Raw genomic sequence first — 18,042 nt, forward strand, 5'->3', positions numbered from 1 at the left:
GAAACACATTAAAGTTTGTTGAGTTAGTCAGCAGCTCATCTGTATGAGTTGTAAAAAAAAATTTATAATTGAAGGTATGAATACTTTTGCAAAGACTCGATCACTCTATCTTGTCAAACACCAATGTGAGAAGTAAGAAAATATTCAGAATTTTGTTAAAATCAGGATTTGAATTGATTTCATGTGCAACACACTAAGTAACGTTCTTTGCTTTATTTCATTTATTTGCCTCATTCTTAATCTTTACCGACATCCTGCAGAAACCTACAACTGGAGTTGAAACAAACCTTCCTGAACTGCAGAGGAAGCACAAACTGATCTAAATATGAACTCATTCTGGTGGGAGACAGAAAAAGCTGACACAGCAAAAAACAAACAAGCAAAAAACCCAGAAGAACTTAAAGATGAGTCAGTATCATTTGGTTTAGGCTGCAGTAATGTGAAACAATGCAATTATTTTGCCTGAATTTATAGTTGCAATACCGAACAGAAAAATTAACCCCAAAGTGGCTTCAGAAAGTATTCAAAGGTTATCGTAAGGGTTAGGGTCATCTTTATAGTTAAAATTGAATCTCAAACCTTCAGATAAAATTACTGCTTGTCTCAGTGACATACACAGAGAGGCATGTGGAGGTCATTTTGCCTGCACCTTTCCCTCCTTTTCAAAATAAAAACAACTCATAATTTGTCTACAGTCAGTCTTTGTTTCTGTACTCCTACCATATATTCAGACTTCCTTGCTTGGCTTAGAACAAGCATGGAAGTGACTTTGACTGACCGGTTGTTTTCCATGCTGCGTTTGTCCAACGAAAGTCCGTCAACGAGTCAAAGTGCATGTTGGTTCACGGCCAAAGTCAACTGAGATCGGCTCCAAGGCTGCAGGATTATGGTCCGACTTTTGTTTTTGTTCTGAACATAAAAATGTAGTGTATCACAGGACTCTGAAGCACACGAGATAGAGATTAACTGACCTAAAGCTGCTGACAAACACAAACTTAGCTTCAAGTTCATAGAGCCATAAGGAATGACTTTTGGTTCAGATGTAGTCCAATAGTAAGTAAATCTTTCTGTATAAGGCGCTGGCACAGCTGGACCAGTAAAACACTGAGACCCAGATGATCCCTCAGGCTGACAGCATTTGCAGCAGTTAATGAGGCTTCAGCAGAAAGGTATTCATGAAACCTGCTGCTAGTTTAGTACCAGAGACTAATATGATACATAATCACATTATGTGGGAGCCCTCACACACCCTACGGTTCCAACATCAGGGCAACATGAGACCTTTTGGCCTCACACTCAACGATGCAATCACTATCAGAGTCTGTAAATCTGGTAGTAATACTGCCAAATGTTACTGCTGGAGGCTCCGGTAACTGCCTGTAGCAAATCATTACATGCGTTCTCAACATTTTTACACGAAGCCCTCACCTACATCAACATCATGTTTTCAAGAAAACTTGGAGACATTGGAAATAGCAGAACAGCTGGAAGTTTGACTTTTTCTTGAAAGCTCCTAGTCGTATTTAGAAGAGGGAAAGTTGGGGCTTGTCACAAATCTTCTCATATAAAATTTAGAGATTAATGATGTAAAAAACCAACAACTGTTATTTAATATTCTGTATCTCATTAAACCAGTAATAAGACACAAACACTTTGCTATGCAAAGTGAACAAGCTGCTACAGTATTTGAAAGAACAAAACTCTGAGAAATATGTTGCTGCTAGCTTGCGTTGCTAATTGCGGTTAGCATGCCGTTAGCAAAATACTAAACGTTTTTTGAGTTTATGACACGAGTTCAGCTTGGTGTCATTCTCAGACACAAGTTCCGACTTTAGAGGTGAATGAAATGCAGCGTTATCTAGACTTTTCAGCTACATTTCTGACATAAAAAAACCTTTTTGCATATCAAAAACTGTTTTAGTCACCACAATTATTTCCAACTCCATAGATAATTTCTAAGTCTTTTGGACAACATTCTGGTCCCTCCTGTATTAACCATCTTGGTGTGCCTCCATATTCACCTGATCAATAGATTTCATGTATACCTTGGTGTAAGTCAAAGATAATAAAAGTGAATTTTAAACTCTATTAACATTTATGAGGAGCTTAACTTTTGTAATATGAAAAAAACCTACCTGACAGCATTACTGGTCTTTATATTGCCTTGTCCTTCTAAGTAATACAAAAGAAAACTCACTCATCAGTCAACATCGACTATAGACTTGTTGCCCTGACCTCCCACATCATGAACTCCTGTTAGCCTTCCTAAGTAATCAGACAAACAAATATCAGGGCCTCCAGTAGTTTGCTTACTACCACTGTGGAACTGGAGGTGAAGACGCAGTTATACTTCTGCTGCAACAAACCCATCTGGACAAAGCAGGCAGCACTGTGAGGATTCATGTTCTTTGATTCCTCCAGTGCATTTAACACAATTCAGCTTTGTTAGAAACTCCAGAAGACACAGGCGGAGGCCTCAATACGACTACCTGACAAACAGAGCACAGTTTGTGAGACCGAAGAACTATGTGTCTAATCAGCTGGTCAGCAGCGCAGGAGCACCTCAGGGTACCGCATTCGCACCATTTCTCTTTCGCTTTGTAGATTTGTGCTGACAGAAGTCAGCACAAATCTGACTTCTGTCATCTGCGGAAACACTCAGATGACTCTGCAGTGGTTAGTTGTACCAAGAATCCAGAAATGTGGCGGACTGCTTTGTGTTGAGGTGTGAGAACAATCGTGACACATGACACAACCATTTGTTCTTGAATGTGAACAAAACAAAGGAGGTGGTTGTTGATTTCAGGGGAAACAGGGTTATGTCAAACTCTGCTTCCATCCTGGGATGCATCTTCTAACAAAAATGAAAAATGTTCTCTCCGCCTCTTTTTTTTGTAGGAAAAATTACATTATTAATCAATGAACTATTAATGTTAAGATGCAGCAAAAAACAACTGCAACAGAATATTATCAAATGCAGTTAAACTTCTTTAAAAACAACAGAAAAACATTTTAAACCTGAAGGTGTAAATCAGCTCCAACATCTTCCCTCACCTACTTAAAGAGATGTTTTTCTTCAATTAATATAAAACTGCTGGATGAAAGGGTCACGACTATTAGTTTGTTTTACTTTTGGTGCCCGTCCTGCTGTGCCACCCTGGGTAAACAGCCATTTTAGCCATGAAATAAAAGAGCCACTAAGCTTGTCCAGCACTGCCTGGAGTGAAGTGAGGAAAAAACTAAACTAAACAAAACAAACAAAAAAGCAGTTTTCAGTCAGCTATTTTTTCTGACATGTTTTCCTGTTAAAAGAGACGGAGGATGATGCTCTCTGCTCAAAGAGTTTGCAACGGAGTCACAATGTGACCCATAAGTCACAGTGAGAAATGTTGTGAATGGGCTTTTTGAGACGTCATCACTCACCATCTATCTGAGCCGACCGCTTCCCAGAGCGGGGCGAGGGGGGCGGGTAGGGAGCAGGAGGAGGGTGCAAGGGGGAGAAGGCAGGCGGAGCAACAAGTTTGGGGACTTTGTTTGAACAAACCTCCCCTTCTTTTTTTTTTTACTTCTCTCGGTGTGGGGCACAGCTGCCAGCAGCGGGCTGAGATCTGCACTTTCCAGGAGCAGCGACTGCGCCATGAGTCCGTTCAGCTTTCTGAGTGCCATCATCACCAGAGCTTTGTTCATCCTGCTTTCACTGGTCGCGGTCTGGAGGGTGATATGGGTCAAAAAACATCCGTACTACTGGCTGCTGACGTTGCTCTTTCTGCCACTTGTTGTTGAAATGATAATAACACTGAGGAAGCGAAAAGGACTGGATTACAAATGGTAATTTCTTCTTCTTTTTTTTGTGCATGTTTCTTCATAAATTTATGATGTAAAGTTCACACTCTGAGCTATTTAAATGCATGCAGAACTGATCATGTTGCACATCAATAGTATTATAACGTGCAAATATGCAGTCTAATAATAATAATAATGTGCAGTCCTCCACCCCTTTGCATCCTGCTTGCCCCACTGCTGTAATTGTCCTGGGACAGTAGGGTCCGGGTGGGACAGGAAATCACACTCCTGAAACCAGCAATCATGGAGACATATTTGTTATCTGATTTAATTTCCTGTCATGCTGAGATGGGTAGAGTAACCAAAAAATAGTACTCAAGTATGAGTGGAAATACTTCAACATATTCTGTTACTCAAGTAAAAGTAAAAAGTAGCTGTCCAAGAAATTTCTCAAATTAGAGTTAACATGTATTTGGTAAAAAAGGGCTGTTGAAGCACTGACTAATCAAAACATCATTTAATATTTAAAAATTACATCAGACGAACCAAAATGAAATTGATTAGTAAAAATAACAATTTCAAAATGAGTCAAAAATAGATATTTTTTCTAAAACACTGTATTTCAGTATAAAACTTTAACAATAACATTGTATTTTGTTTTTGTTTTGTGCCTGGTGAATTTTTGGTTAAAACTACACTCGTTCTTCATTCAGTGAAGTTATTCACGGTCCTGAAATTTTACTCAAGTAAGAGTGCCTCATTATAAAATCACTCAGATGAAAGTTAGAAAGTATTGCATAGTAAAAATACTTCTAAAATTAATTCTTCCCCTGAAGAAGTTACTCAAGTAAATGTAACTTGAGTAAACGTATCTTGTTGCTATGCAACTTGGCTATTATGTTTCCCGAAGATTGAGTGCATGATAGTTATTTAGAAGGCACTACCTGATCAAAATTACCCTCTTTTCCTGTCTGCTTAAGTGGTCGGAAATGACTAAAAAATCATTGTATTGTCTTTCTTAAATTATTGAGCAAGTCATAAAAGAAACTGGTTGATGTGGGGTTATTTTTGAGTGAGTAATAAAAAAGGTAATCATTTTTGCGAGTTTGATATTAGGTGTTCTTAAAATAATGAGGAAAAAATAGAACTATAAACAGCAAGTTTTTGAACATTTTCTTCATTGTCCTTTTGATGTGCTGCTTCCCAGTCAGCTCATCTTGGATCTACATTTATCTCTAATAAAATACACACACACTTCATTTGCATTCATATTGAAACGCTTCAGTAGTTTGGAGCAGTACCGATAAACTGATTTTCCCTTTCTTGCAGGTTTTCTCCCACAATTTTTCTGTTTCTCATCAGTATCATTCCCTCTATCTGGATCCTGGAGCTCCACCACCAGCAGAACAGAGAGCAGGACAGCAAGGTAGCTAAAGTCAGAAACCACAATGTTTCTGCACAGCTGTCAAAAAAGAAAAAAACATTATCCCTTTCTGTAATGAAAATCTTTTCAACCTTATTTTTATTCTACCTATTTTAAATCTAGTAGTGATTTTTTCCACATGAAATAGTTTTTCATGTGAAAAACTATTTCAGATGCGTGTTTCCAAAAAAATCTAGGCAGATGTGCAGGAGATGGCTGCAAGACATCTTTCCCTTCCGGCAATGTCTGATGCCTCTTTCCTCTTTTGCAGTGCAATTATGAGTCTTTTGAACAAATTTGGCAACCAAAGAATGAATCATCAGAAAACAGCACAATAAGCGATAGTTTGAAGGTAAGATAACTAATAGTTCATACATTTTTTCTGAGGTACTAGATTTCCTAAATAAATATTAAAAATCCATCAGTGAAGTGTGGTTTTTAAGATGGGTAATATGACTCTCAGAACTATGTTTTTATTCCTCATTTAGATTTTTAATAAGTGAAAAATATGAATCATAAAAAACTGTCCGCCTGTTTCCAAGAGATGTGGGGCGCGTGTCATTATATACAAGGAAATAACAATAAAAATAAAATAGTAGCATATTTACTGGGGTTTTTTTGTGCAACCACCTTATATATAAACAATTACGAAATGCACAATTTATTACTGGTCAAAAAATATTCTGCATTAATAACAGATTTTCTTAAGCAAAGTGAGGTCAGAACTTTTTTAAGTTTTGTTTTCTCAAAAACCCGGTAAAGATCTGATTTTATACCCAAACTAACGTGATTGGCAAAGGACGAACTTCGTTCCAGAATTGTTAGTACTGAGGTGGACAGAAGGACATTTTCGGGAAGTTAAACTTTAGAGATACGCATTTCCCTGAATGGCACAAGAATCAGCTGACATCATGTCTACTCTGTGAGGAAGTTTGTTTTTTGCAAACTCATTTTTCACTTGTAGTCAGTCGGTAACACTTACTGGAATCACAAACTCATATGAGATGGCTACAAAATGACTCATAGTTGGTACAAGACATCTCCAATGTGGCTCTAAAATTACCACTATAATTTGAAAGACCTGCAAGGTTAATGCAAATCAGAGGATGGTATGGAACATCCTCGAGAAGAGGAAGATAGAAGGATAGAAATTCAAGTAGGATCAGCGCAGAGCGTCCTGAATGTGGCTATAACACTGGCTTCTAAAAAAGTTAATATAGTTTTCTCTTTCCCCACAACCTACAGGACCCAGTCATTGTTAACATCTTGATACCAGATGTTGTGATGTGTCAGAACTTTCCAGGCAGTAAAACAGGGAGGAACAATAATTGGCAAGTGTTCAAAATGCTATGGCAGATTAGTTTTCAATTCCTCAGAATGATATATAAAATCACACACATACCCAGAATTACTTTCCAAGAAGACAGAAGAAAAAGACGCACACTGGAGGTTGTATTGGGTTTTCCTCTAGTGGCGATTTTCAATCTTTAACATGTTATACTGCTCCGTTAACGTTAAAGGTATTTTTTTTTTCTTATTTGTAAAATAAGCTCCTACTGCTTCATATCCTAAATCTAAAATATCAGTAGGAACAAGTCCTGAGAACAAAGTTCAGAAATGATAAACGTGTGAACAAAATGTACCGAACAAGAATTCAATGAGAAAGCTGAACAGCGAACTGAAATAATTGAAACACTTAATTCAAAAATGCATAAAAAAATAACCACATGATAAAGCAAATATTTGAAAGGGATCATAGGACTCTAAAACTTGTGGACCCTTTAAGTTAAAAAAGGCTAGTTTTGGTGGATTGTTTTATCACAGAAATAGTACTAAAATCACATTTAGTCACATTTTTAGTGTGACTTTCTAGAAATGCAACGTTAATGAATTATTACTCATTAGAACTACAGCTAAAACAGGAGTTTAGGGACAATAAACTGAACCAAACTCAGAACAACATGTAGACTAGGTCATAGAAAAGGGACAACAGAGTTCACAACTTTTCATACAAATGCACATATTACCTTGACAGAGATGGTGTTTTAGTACCACAAAGCAACTAAACCTGACCACTAAGTTAACCCAGAGTACAGCTATGTCATGTTAATGTTAAAAGATCATTTTACAATCTGTAAATCAGAAGGTATTGGTCTACCTCTTCATCTTAGAAGCACAGCAAACAGGAAGCTTGGCTCACAACGCTCTGAGTCCTACTAAGACGGCAGCAGCTTCCACTAACATCCAAAAACAAATTCAGCTTTGAGAAGTCAAATATTGTTAAAAATCAAATTGTCTTCTTTTTAAACTGCTCACACTGCTCAGTGAAGGTCCTCTTGTTTGAACTGTTCTCATGTGATGTGTGTCTCAAGATGCGTTTCGAGCTTTCACAGAGAGTTTCTCAATGTGCCTCTCTTTCCCAGAGACTTCGTGACGTGTTGTCAAATTTCTGCCAGGACAGCTGGATCCTTGCTCTTCATCAGATTCTGCTCATCCTTCTCATCATAGGGAAGTGGCTTCTCCCTTTAGGAGGCGGGATCACAAGAGATCAGCTGTCTCAGCTTCTGCTCATTTTTGTTGGCACGGCGGCCGACATCCTCGAGTTTAACAGTGAGACGCTGGACGATGTAAAGTGGGTGTTGTTTTTTTTTTTTTTAAAGAAAATAAAAACCCAAAAGGAAACATTTCAATCCATGCATATTACAGCAAAAGTTTGGGTTCCTGTTTAAATTATATTTAAAGTGATCTAAATATCCATTGTGTTTTGCAGAGAGAACAGTCGTGAGCTGGTCTACGTCATTTTAGGTGTCTGGACTTGGAGCATGCTGCAGTTCCCCTGTCATCTGTGTGGTCAGTGTCTACTTGGCTTTCTTTTTTTTTATCTTTACGTCCATGCTTATTGAGCGGTTACATCAACTTCCAAACAAACGTTTTTAGAGAAAACATGGCATCCAAGCTCGGCCTCGGAGCAAAACGGAGAAGGAGATATGATCTTATCTCTGCCTCTGTCAAATTATAAAGTCATGTAACCATGATGGCTCTTTCAGGCAGACACGTTGAGACCTGAACCGCTGCAGACAGATCAGATCAGAAAAAAGAGCACTGAAGGCGTTTAAGTGTTTACCGATTATCTTCTGAGCAGGAAACCGTCTGAGTTTTTCAGATCTCCACTTTGCCGATAAGCCGAGGCAGCAGCTGTAGAGAAAAGCATGACTACAAGTTTTATCATTTTTGTCCAAACTTGTTACAGCCAGAAACATGTGAGTGAACAAAACAGAAATCCAAACAGGAACAAGTTTATTCAGGAACAGTTTGTTTCTGGAGAAACCCACATTAACGGTCAAGTTGATCTATTACGCGCCATTATAGTGTGGAAATATCTGTCATTACCCTTTTAATGCTAAAATATTAGAGCTATTAGTGGCTTTACTCTTGTAGCAAGAACACACAGAACTTAACAGATGTCTTCCGCTAATGTGTGTTTTTAGGTCTGCTTATCTTAGTTTGTCTTTTTATGGCTTAAATTCCCTATAAATGCACAAAAGTGTTGACTTACAAAACCCATTTCTCTAAAACATTGTCAGAGAAATACTCTCCACAAAATCTCGGCTTCACAGCTTTTTTGTGTTCAGTCATCATGGGCGGACAGTTCGTCCTAGGACTCTGTCAAAACTTTTTTTCTTGCTTTCAACAATTACGGCTATTCCTCACATTTTTTTGAAAGCTGAGGTTGACCACGGCGATGTAGGTTGTCATTTGAAAATTACGGCTTTAGCTGCCAAAGAAACCCCAGCAGTTTTAAAGTCAGAATTATCATTTTGTTTTTCAGAAGAATAAAATTGCTCCCAACGAAAACAACCGCTCCATTTGCACTGCCTGACTCAGAGCGGGAGACTACGCAAACTCTCAGAGCCACCCACAGCCAGAGCTAACAGATATTTATCGTTTTTACTTAATCACAATGTACAATTTAAAAGAAAAAACCTTAGAAAAAAGGAGTATTTTCCTCTCAACGCCAGCACTACACTGCTTCTCAAAGTTTCCTCACAATTACCTTCAACTTCTCAACGTGAGAAAGATTGAGAGGCTTTAGCTCAAATTCACTGGAAGTGAGCTGAGGACAGAAAGAGGATGTGAGCTAATGTATAGACAAATTATTGCTCTGTTTATACTTTTTTCCAGGAGAAATGTTACTAAATGACTACAAATGATCTAAGCAAAGGTGGAAATCCCCGGGAGAGCCTAACCCACAATTTGGAAAACTCTAGATTTGTTCCCTCAAATAAGTCATGAGAGGAACCTTCATATTTAAACAATATAAATGTGAAAAGGCAAAAGAAACAAACAACGAAAAAAATCAGCCATCCATTTAAAAAACAAATGAGGATGAATTTTTGTTAGAACAACGGTTTAGTCCAACAGTGAGGAGCTAGCTGCACAAACAAACAAAAAAACAACAACAACTCCAGTATGTAAATACCCAAAGCAAAAGACATGTAACACATTTTATTTCCTTCCACTTGTCAATAGCATGAAACGCATTAGGAATAAAAATCAGACCGCTGTTTGTTCATTTCATTGATTTGGCTGAGCTGCTTTGCTATGACTCGTGAAAGAAAATTAGCAAAACTGGCTGCAATGCTTTCATAGCTTTTTTACTGAAAGTAGCAGATAAATCATATTATTATATTTAGCCCTCAAACTAACTCTTACGTTAATGAGAAGAGTTTGAAATGGGTGGGACGAGCTAAATGTTGTGAGTAGCTGACGGCTCGGTGTGTGGGAGCCGAGAGCTGAGGAGATAGCAGAGCAGCTGAGAAAAAAGTAAAGTATGCCTTTATTTCTTACCATCTTCAGTGTACAGCCTATAAAATCATGACATAAAATCTGAATATTTTTCTAGGAAAACCATGGTGCTGTGAGTGTTAAGTTTACATTATGATACTTTGTTACTCCTATTAAAAAGCTAAAGTTAAGAGCATGGTGCATCCTAATGCACCATGCTTTAGGATTAGAGTAAAGCTCTGCTGTCTCAGGATAAATAATCTATCTGACAGGAACAACAATTATACAAAAAAATACTCTAATACTTCTGTGAAAAAAACTCCTTTGTTCTTTCTTTTCAGTTGTTTTCTTCTTCTCTTCGTCTGAGTAGATAGTGAATAAACCAACATACAGTATTTCCACTCAGAGTCCTACAGGATGAAAAGGGACGCCTGCTTGTTCACGAGCCGCTCGCTTTTACAGACACAGAGACTCAGGAACAAGTGGGAGGATTGTTGAGCTGTACAAGCAAGGCCTCACGTAGAAACTGATGGTGAACATCAGGCTCTCTTGTACAATTTAATGTTTAAAAGGAACCGGAAATGCCTGTAGCAGGCCAGTTCCCACAGGAACTTTAAACAACAGACACACACGCGCACACACACGCGCACACACGCATTCACACGCCTACACACACACACAAATGTAAGAAAAAATAAATAAGGACCACTTGGTGGACAGTTCTGGGTCTGGGTTCAGAGAAAGGCACCTAAGATGAACTTTGATCTTAACTTCGCTAAAAGTACATCAACTGAAGATGTTTCTTTAGATTGAAAATCTAGCTCCTTAGATTTTAATACCATTTCAGGTATTAGGGAACCTATTTTTCATTTGGTCATGTGACGGTCAGAACTTAGACTATTAAATCAGAGAAACTCCCATAGAGATGTGGATTGAAGATCTTTTGAGTGGGTTCTTTGGCTCAACCTCATCATCCGTTTGGGTTTCTCTGGTTGGCCCAAGTACGCAACAGCAACCTTGTGTTTGTTGAATTGGTTGCTATTTCCGGTTTAGCACAATGCATTATTTTAACACATTCTTTCTTGAACAGTGGTGGGGCCCATGAACGGCGAGGCAGCCAATGAGAGCGTCCAGGGAGACTCCCTCTGGTCCAATCGCAGCACCGACCTGTGGAGCATCGTGGAGATTCTGTTTATCCACGACGGCCCCTTCCTGGTGGTCCGGCTCATTGTCATGATACATTTTGGTACTTTTCACCAAATGCTTGTTTTCTTTGCCTTTAAAAACTTCCTGGTTGTCATCCTGAATGTGTACAGGCTGTACATTTTATACCATGACTTTAAGTTGTCCGTGCACAGCCCCGTGGGGGACAGCGCAGACTGAAGAGTCTCTGATGAGTCATTGCTGAGACGGGGTAAGAGACAAGGAAAATATCAGATGTCAGACCCAAGATGATGCAAAGATACAAAACGGGTAAAAAATTTCATGTGAAGCAGGAAAAGAAGTAAATGTATGCTTTCATGTTTCCGTTTTATACTTTATTTAAGGCTTAATTTCATCTCGATCCAAAAGAACAACAAGTTCAGAACAAAAACTCTGACCTAATTCATTTTGTAATCAAAGGACGTTGTTGTTTGGATGACTGATAATTGGTCATAACATTTCTTCTGGGCAATGAATCATAGACCTTTGGAGAGTTTATTTATTTCCCTTTGAGTGGTGCCACATTTATCAGAAAAACAAATTCTTGGGTCAAGCAGTCGAGTCTACCCATTAAAAACTGCCAGTATCCAAAAGCTTATTCTGCTCTTGACTGGTGTTTGTTGTTTATTATTGGACTAGATCACAAAAATACAAGGAATATTTGCAATTCAACAATGCATTTTTTTACATTGAAGAATTGCACACAACCACAACAATGGGTGCCATTCTGTTCTTTAACTAATTTAGTTTGGGATATCATTAAATGCTGTCCATTCCCAAACATGTGAGGTAGTCATGTCACCTGGGCCAAACTTTAAACTGGACTTACAGTGGCAGTAGCCCAGGGTCCCATTCTTTTTTTGGGGGGAGGCCTCAATTTCTTTTTTTATATGTTTTTTAATGAATGCATGTTTTGCAGATATTGTACTTAAAACATCATGAATTTTTTAGCAATTTATAATATGGAGCTCCTGGCCACTGACTTTTTAAACCTGTCATTATTGGTTTGTATAATCAGTTCATAGTGTTGACATGTTAATATGTGACGTCACGGGTTCAAGATCCCGCACCACAGGCAGCTCCATACCAGAGGGAAAGGTACTTCTTCACCTACTTCAAATCAGACAAAATTTGTGTCAAACGTTTGTGCTACATTTGTGCAGCAAAAATGACCTTTGTGCCACTTTTGCTTTGTAGATATTAATGAAAGTTTAAAGGTCAAAAGGTCAACCAGCCCCCCCACTTTCATAAAATCAAACAAAATTGGTGTCATTCTACTCGGTTACGTTTGTTCTGGTGTGTGCAGCAAAAATTTTCATTTGTGCCGCCATCATTCTAAAGATATTAAGAAAAATGTTTTCTAGGGGTCATCAGAGGTCAAACACTCCTCTGCCCTCGCTCACATTAAAATTTATTTTATTTTATTTTTATTTATTTTTTTATTTATTTGCACAAACTCAGCTTGGCTAAGTTCGTGCTTGTTTTGTACAACAAAATTTTTCCTTTGTGCTGCTTTGACTTTGAAGATATCAATGAAAGGTTAAACCTTCATTCACAAACCACCACAACTGTAGTCGAGTTGATTGACACCAAATTTATTTATTTTTGCAAATCTGAGCAGGGCCTGGGGAGTGTTTGAGCTCTGATGATCCCTAGCTAACATTTTTTTTTTATATCTCAAGAATGACGGGGGCACAAACGAAGATTTTTGCTGCACAAATGTAGCACAAACCAATTTTGTCTGATTTGAAGAAGGTGGGGGGCCAACTTCACTCAGGTTGATAAATAAAAGAAAAAGGGACGCACTAATTGTCAACACTATGACAACTAGATAAAAAGATTAGTGAAGGAGAAGGTTGTAGGTCATTAAAGATAGCATGACTTTGAGAACCTGTGCAGTGGAATTCGGTGTGCTTCGATCCAGTAAAAAAAAAGCAACAACAAAAAAACAACTCTGACAGATGTGGAACAGCGATCACTTTTTAATAGTCACATTAATAATCGCAAAATAAAAATCGAAACCTGAAAATATAAAACTGTAACGGACTGCATGTTCTGTTCTTTTTGTGGGAAATGTTTGCATGTTTTTGGTCTTGAATCCCGGTACATTCGTGGCATTGTTATCAGTTGCCATGGCAACGAGTCTGTGTGTAGCTAAGCTGGCACGGAGGGAGAAAAAAACCAGTGTTCCTTAGTTGTTCTTCAATGGGTTTTCTACATTATTTGTCCCTTTGCTGAGGCAGACTGCACTAAACTAATAATACCTACATCTCCAGATTTCCTTTAGTTAACATATAGGATGTAAAAGAATAATCTTTTTGCCCTCATTGTGGGCATGCAAGAGATTTCCGGATGTAAACAATAACATTCAACATGTCTATAGAATTAGCTGTACATGCATTAGCAAAATATTTTTCCTTTAGGGAGTAGATCACCAAAATGGTTTCCAGCCCAGGGGCAAAGCATCCTTGTAAATCTGGAACGGCATGTCTCTTGTATACTTGTATAATATTACACTGATAAAAAAATGATTCTGCTCTATCTACTTAAAAAAATTAAGGCAACTATTTGCATAATTTCTTGATGTTGATCAAGCAAGATTCTTTGTTTAAAGTACTTACTTATTTCTTTACGTGAAAAAAAATCCAAATAAAGTTAACTTAATTTTGTCAGGTAGATTACGCAAAGCTAAACTTTGTAAAAGAAAAAAAAAGCTGTGGTTTGTAGGTTAGCAAAATAACAACAGCACTATTTTATTAACCTACATACATTAAGAAATCATGGTGTTATCATTCCATATTTTATTTTTTTATCACAGAATTCAGTTGTGCAAATGTTCAAATGGAGCAGAAATGGAGTAACATCTGGAAATGTCCTGAATGTTAAAGATGAACTTAATTTAACCAAATTTTTTTTAAGTGGACAGAGCAGGATATTTTTATCAGTGTACTTTATAATACCGCTGGCCCCCTGGTGCTTGGGAACTCTGATGGCTTGTGGGTAATATTTGGTGTTTTGAAATACCAAATGAAACCCAGTAAAGATAACAACATTGTTTTTTGTTGTGTGGATGAACTTAAAAAGATAGGCTCTTAGCACTTAAACAATTTATTTTCTGGAAAATATTACAATGTCTTGTATCTTGACCAAATATTTTTGACCTCAATGCTACATCTATTTGTGTAAAGATACTAACTTGAATTTTTATTGTTGATTTCACAGATTGAGATATGTTAAATTTACTTCACCACAGATTCATTTTTCTCAGTGTACTCAGTCTGTAAGTACATGTTAGCGTGGTGAAGTACGTTAATTACACAGCAGTGATTTTGTTCCCATAGTGACTGAAGTCAAACCATTGTTTCAGTCTTGAAAACAACAGTGCATGCCTTGCTGAAACGTTTTTGATAATGTGTACTTTTTGTTGAGTCATCACAGAGAGAGAGGTTTTAAAATTTTTAATAAATGTGTTGGCATATTTTTATTAACATTATTATATATTTTTTTAATCTTTGATCATTTTTCTATGTAGATAATTATGACGGCATCTAAAAAATACTATTCCAGCAATTTAATAAAAAAATTTGGCAAATACATATTTTATATTAATTCAGTACACACAGAGTGATCTATCTATCTATCTATCTATCTATCTATCTATCTATCTATCTATCTATCTATCTATCTATCTATCTATCTATCTATCTATCTATCTATCTATCTATCTATCTATCTATCTATCTATCTATCTATCTATCTATCTATCTATCTATCTATCTATCTATCTATCTATCTATCTATCTATCCGAAGCTTTTATTTTGGTTCATTTTGATTAATATGGTTTACAGCTACTGTATACATCAAACAAAATTTCTTAGAAAAAGTGCCTAAAAATAATCATTTTTGAATGTAGATACATATTAAATAATGTAGAATATTTCAGTATGGAAATATTTAACTAGTTTCTTAATTCATGCTGTTAATATTTTACTTTTAACTTAACAGTGAATGAGACAAGCAAATTAACTTTGTCGCAAACATCGCATTGATATCAATTCCAACATATGAGAAACATATTATGTCAAATAATCAGTAAATCTGCTTCAGTTTTTTGGATTAAACATGAATCGTGTAAAATTGAATAATATTGCCTTCATGGAAACGTTCAACTGAAGTTCTTCATCTGAGGAGAACTCACCAAGTGATCAGGTGAACTGTTAGATTTATCTACATTGAGCCATGAAGGGAATCTCAATGTGATGCTTACAGCTGGGTGGAGATTGTAGAAACTCTCAGTACTGAATGACAACCACTTTTTCTTTCCACTCAACTTTCCATTAATGTGAGCAGCTCTCTGAACAGGCAGCTTCTTTATCAGTTTTTCTATCTTCACCTTCTTGTGAAGTGCTAAAAAAAAAAAGCCCAGCTGTCAGTCTCTCTCATGAGTATTTAGGCTCATCAGAACATTTCTGTTAAAAAATGTTTTCTTTTATTTTTTTGCTCAATTTACATAATCAGGTTTTTTAAAAAAGTGTTTTTTAATAATTAAAATGAACATAAATACATGCTTCAAGCATATCACTCTGTGTGTAGAATAGAATGACTTAGATAACAATGTCTGTACTGCTTAGCTTTAATTTTTACCATTAAGTGAAGCAACATCTTAGCAACATCTTAAACAAACCGACTAAAGTCGGTTTGTTTAAGAGTCATGTCTGGTGTTTTTTTTTAAAAATATATATTTTGGTGTTATTTTCTTCGTTGTAATTTTAATTAAGTATTTTCTAAGGGTTTATTTCATTATTTAACACAGGTCATTACATTCTCTTGAAGTATTATGTTAAACATTTCTGAATGTTTTAAGGCATTTGCTGCCATGTTTTACTCTAACATTCAACTTTACATGACTGTGAATGTAGACAAACTGAACGTAACCTTGAAGCATGTTTGTTGTAATCTCATGTTACTCCTGCATTTTTGAGGATAAGAATAAGTACTGTAAGCAGGTGCGCTAGAACCCGATGAGCAGCTTTGACTTAGACAGAAATAACCCTTAAACAAATGTATTAGCATATTTTTTTTTAAACCTGCACACATTTTTGATGTCTGTGCAGATTTTTTTAGCACTGTTGCTTTGCTTCAAGAAGGTCAAGGGTTTCCATTCCAGAATGGAGTTTGCATGTATGGGTTTTACCAAAAGTCCAAAAGTCTGAATTTGAAGTTATTTGGTCTCTTTGAATTAGAGAGTGAATAAAAGCATGAATCTGTTGGACTGGCGACCTGTCCAGGGTGGACGCCACCTCTCACCCCGTGCCAGCTGGAGATCGGCACCCTGTAAGGATAAGCCGTTATAAACAATGGATTGGTTTTTAAAAATATATGTTATCTGTAACATGATGCGCTATTTAAATCTATCAGTAACAAACTTGTCTTATGGTTTCTGTTTTACTTAGTGCTCCACACGGTCTTGAGCTCCTAATAAAACCCATTCTGCTGAAACTCTGTGATGAGATTTGTTACTATTCTGTACATTTAAAGTTTTTTTTTGTAAAGCGATCTTGCTTCTTGTCCTTGGTGAACTGCGTAAATTGCACTTCCTTTGATTGTCACTAGATGTCCTCAGTTGCCTTTATCTGGTTTTATGATCTTCACGTCAGCCCTTCCTTTTTCTTTCTAGCGCTACTTGCACTGTTACTCTGCCATATCTTGCTGTGTTTCTTATCAGTTCTTTATTGTTACCCTCTTTACGCTTGCCTGACCTCGTTGTGTATTTTACTTTTTGTTGTTGTTGTTGTTGCTTTGTTTTATATTAGACCAGTCAGATTTTCTTTCTCTTTATCAAGGTTTTGTTTGTTGGGCATTTCATTTTTTGTAGCTTCCTCAGTTTTCTACACTATGTTGCCTGTTATCTCTCTGCTTTATATTTAGTCATCTGTTCTGGTCACATATCTATTAATCTGACCATGCACACTTAAATAAATGTCTTCTTTCTAAATAAATATGAGATCATTTGACCTTGCATTATTGCCATGCTGCTTTGTTATTGCACTGATTTAATTACTAAAACAGCAGTGAAGCAAAAACTGTTCCTTTTTTCTGCAGAGTCTTATTGTAGGTAAGCAGCTTATAAAAAACAGTAGTACTTGTTTCCACATGCACATTCTCCTTCAAGTCTGAAAACAGTTGTTTTGTTTTCATAGATACCAAACACAGACGCTTACAGGTAATTCTGCTTGTTCGAACGGTTAGGAAAACACAGAGGCAAAGTGAGCAGACAAAAAAAAATAGAGAAAATAGAATAGAGACGATAAATAAAAACATTCTACATTGTCCCTCGAAGGGGAAATTCAAGTTTACCAGCAGAGAAATACAACAGACAGACAGACGAAGGCAAGACAATTAACACAAAGGTAAAATAATAAATAAGAGCACACAGTAAGGGCAAATTTACAACATAAGATAGAAATACTGCACAATTTTTATTTTGATTTTTTTATACTCAGATCTAAATAAATATGCAACCGGGAAGGAAGTATAAACGAAGTATAACATCTACATGCAAACTACTTGTTTGTTGGGACTGTATTAGGTTAATTCATCAACTCTTTAGTCTTGAATGTAACCCATAATGGCTGATTGTTTCACAAAACAGTCAGAGAAATGGCCATAAGAATTTCCACATTAGAAGAAAGTATTATTTACAAGTATTTCCTTTACCAAGCTATTTACTGGTTGGAGTCGAGCATTCGTGATGCTTAATTTATTTCACTTTAACAACAATGGACATTTAAGTTATTATTTCCCTCACAATGTGCAATAAAGCTACAGGTTAGCTCCTCTTTTTGAA

At 36.7% G+C, this 18,042-nt stretch overlaps 1 protein-coding gene across 1 annotated transcript; it reads left to right on the plus strand.

The window, feature by feature from the left end:
- The first annotated feature begins 3,482 nt into the window (after positions 1 to 3,482).
- Positions 3,483 to 17,214, plus strand: LOC103476677 (transmembrane protein 26). Its single transcript, XM_008429164.3, has 6 exons — positions 3,483 to 3,828; positions 5,113 to 5,209; positions 5,478 to 5,558; positions 7,630 to 7,838; positions 7,977 to 8,056; positions 11,082 to 17,214. Exons 1-6 carry the CDS (start codon positions 3,638 to 3,640, stop codon positions 11,372 to 11,374), a joined length of 951 nt encoding a protein of 316 aa, XP_008427386.2. The 5' UTR covers positions 3,483 to 3,637; the 3' UTR covers positions 11,375 to 17,214.
- Positions 17,215 to 18,042: the final 828 nt, after the last annotated feature.

The sequence above is a fragment of the Poecilia reticulata genome, chromosome 15, assembly GCF_904066995.2.
Source record: "Poecilia reticulata chromosome 15, P_reticulata-male-v2, whole genome shotgun sequence".
In the NCBI taxonomy this organism is placed as follows: Eukaryota; Metazoa; Chordata; class Actinopteri; order Cyprinodontiformes; family Poeciliidae; genus Poecilia; species Poecilia reticulata.

Excerpts from the sequence above, each read along its gene's own strand:
- LOC103476677 (XM_008429164.3), top strand. The coding sequence starts at position 3,638 with ATGAGTCCGTTCAGCTTTCTGAGTGCCATCATCACCAGAGCTTTGTTC. Across the intron at positions 3,829-5,112 it reads AAAGGACTGGATTACAAATG|GTTTTCTCCCACAATTTTTC; the intron begins GTAATTTCTTCT and ends CCTTTCTTGCAG. Across the intron at positions 5,559-7,629 it reads CAATAAGCGATAGTTTGAAG|AGACTTCGTGACGTGTTGTC; the intron begins GTAAGATAACTA and ends TCTCTTTCCCAG.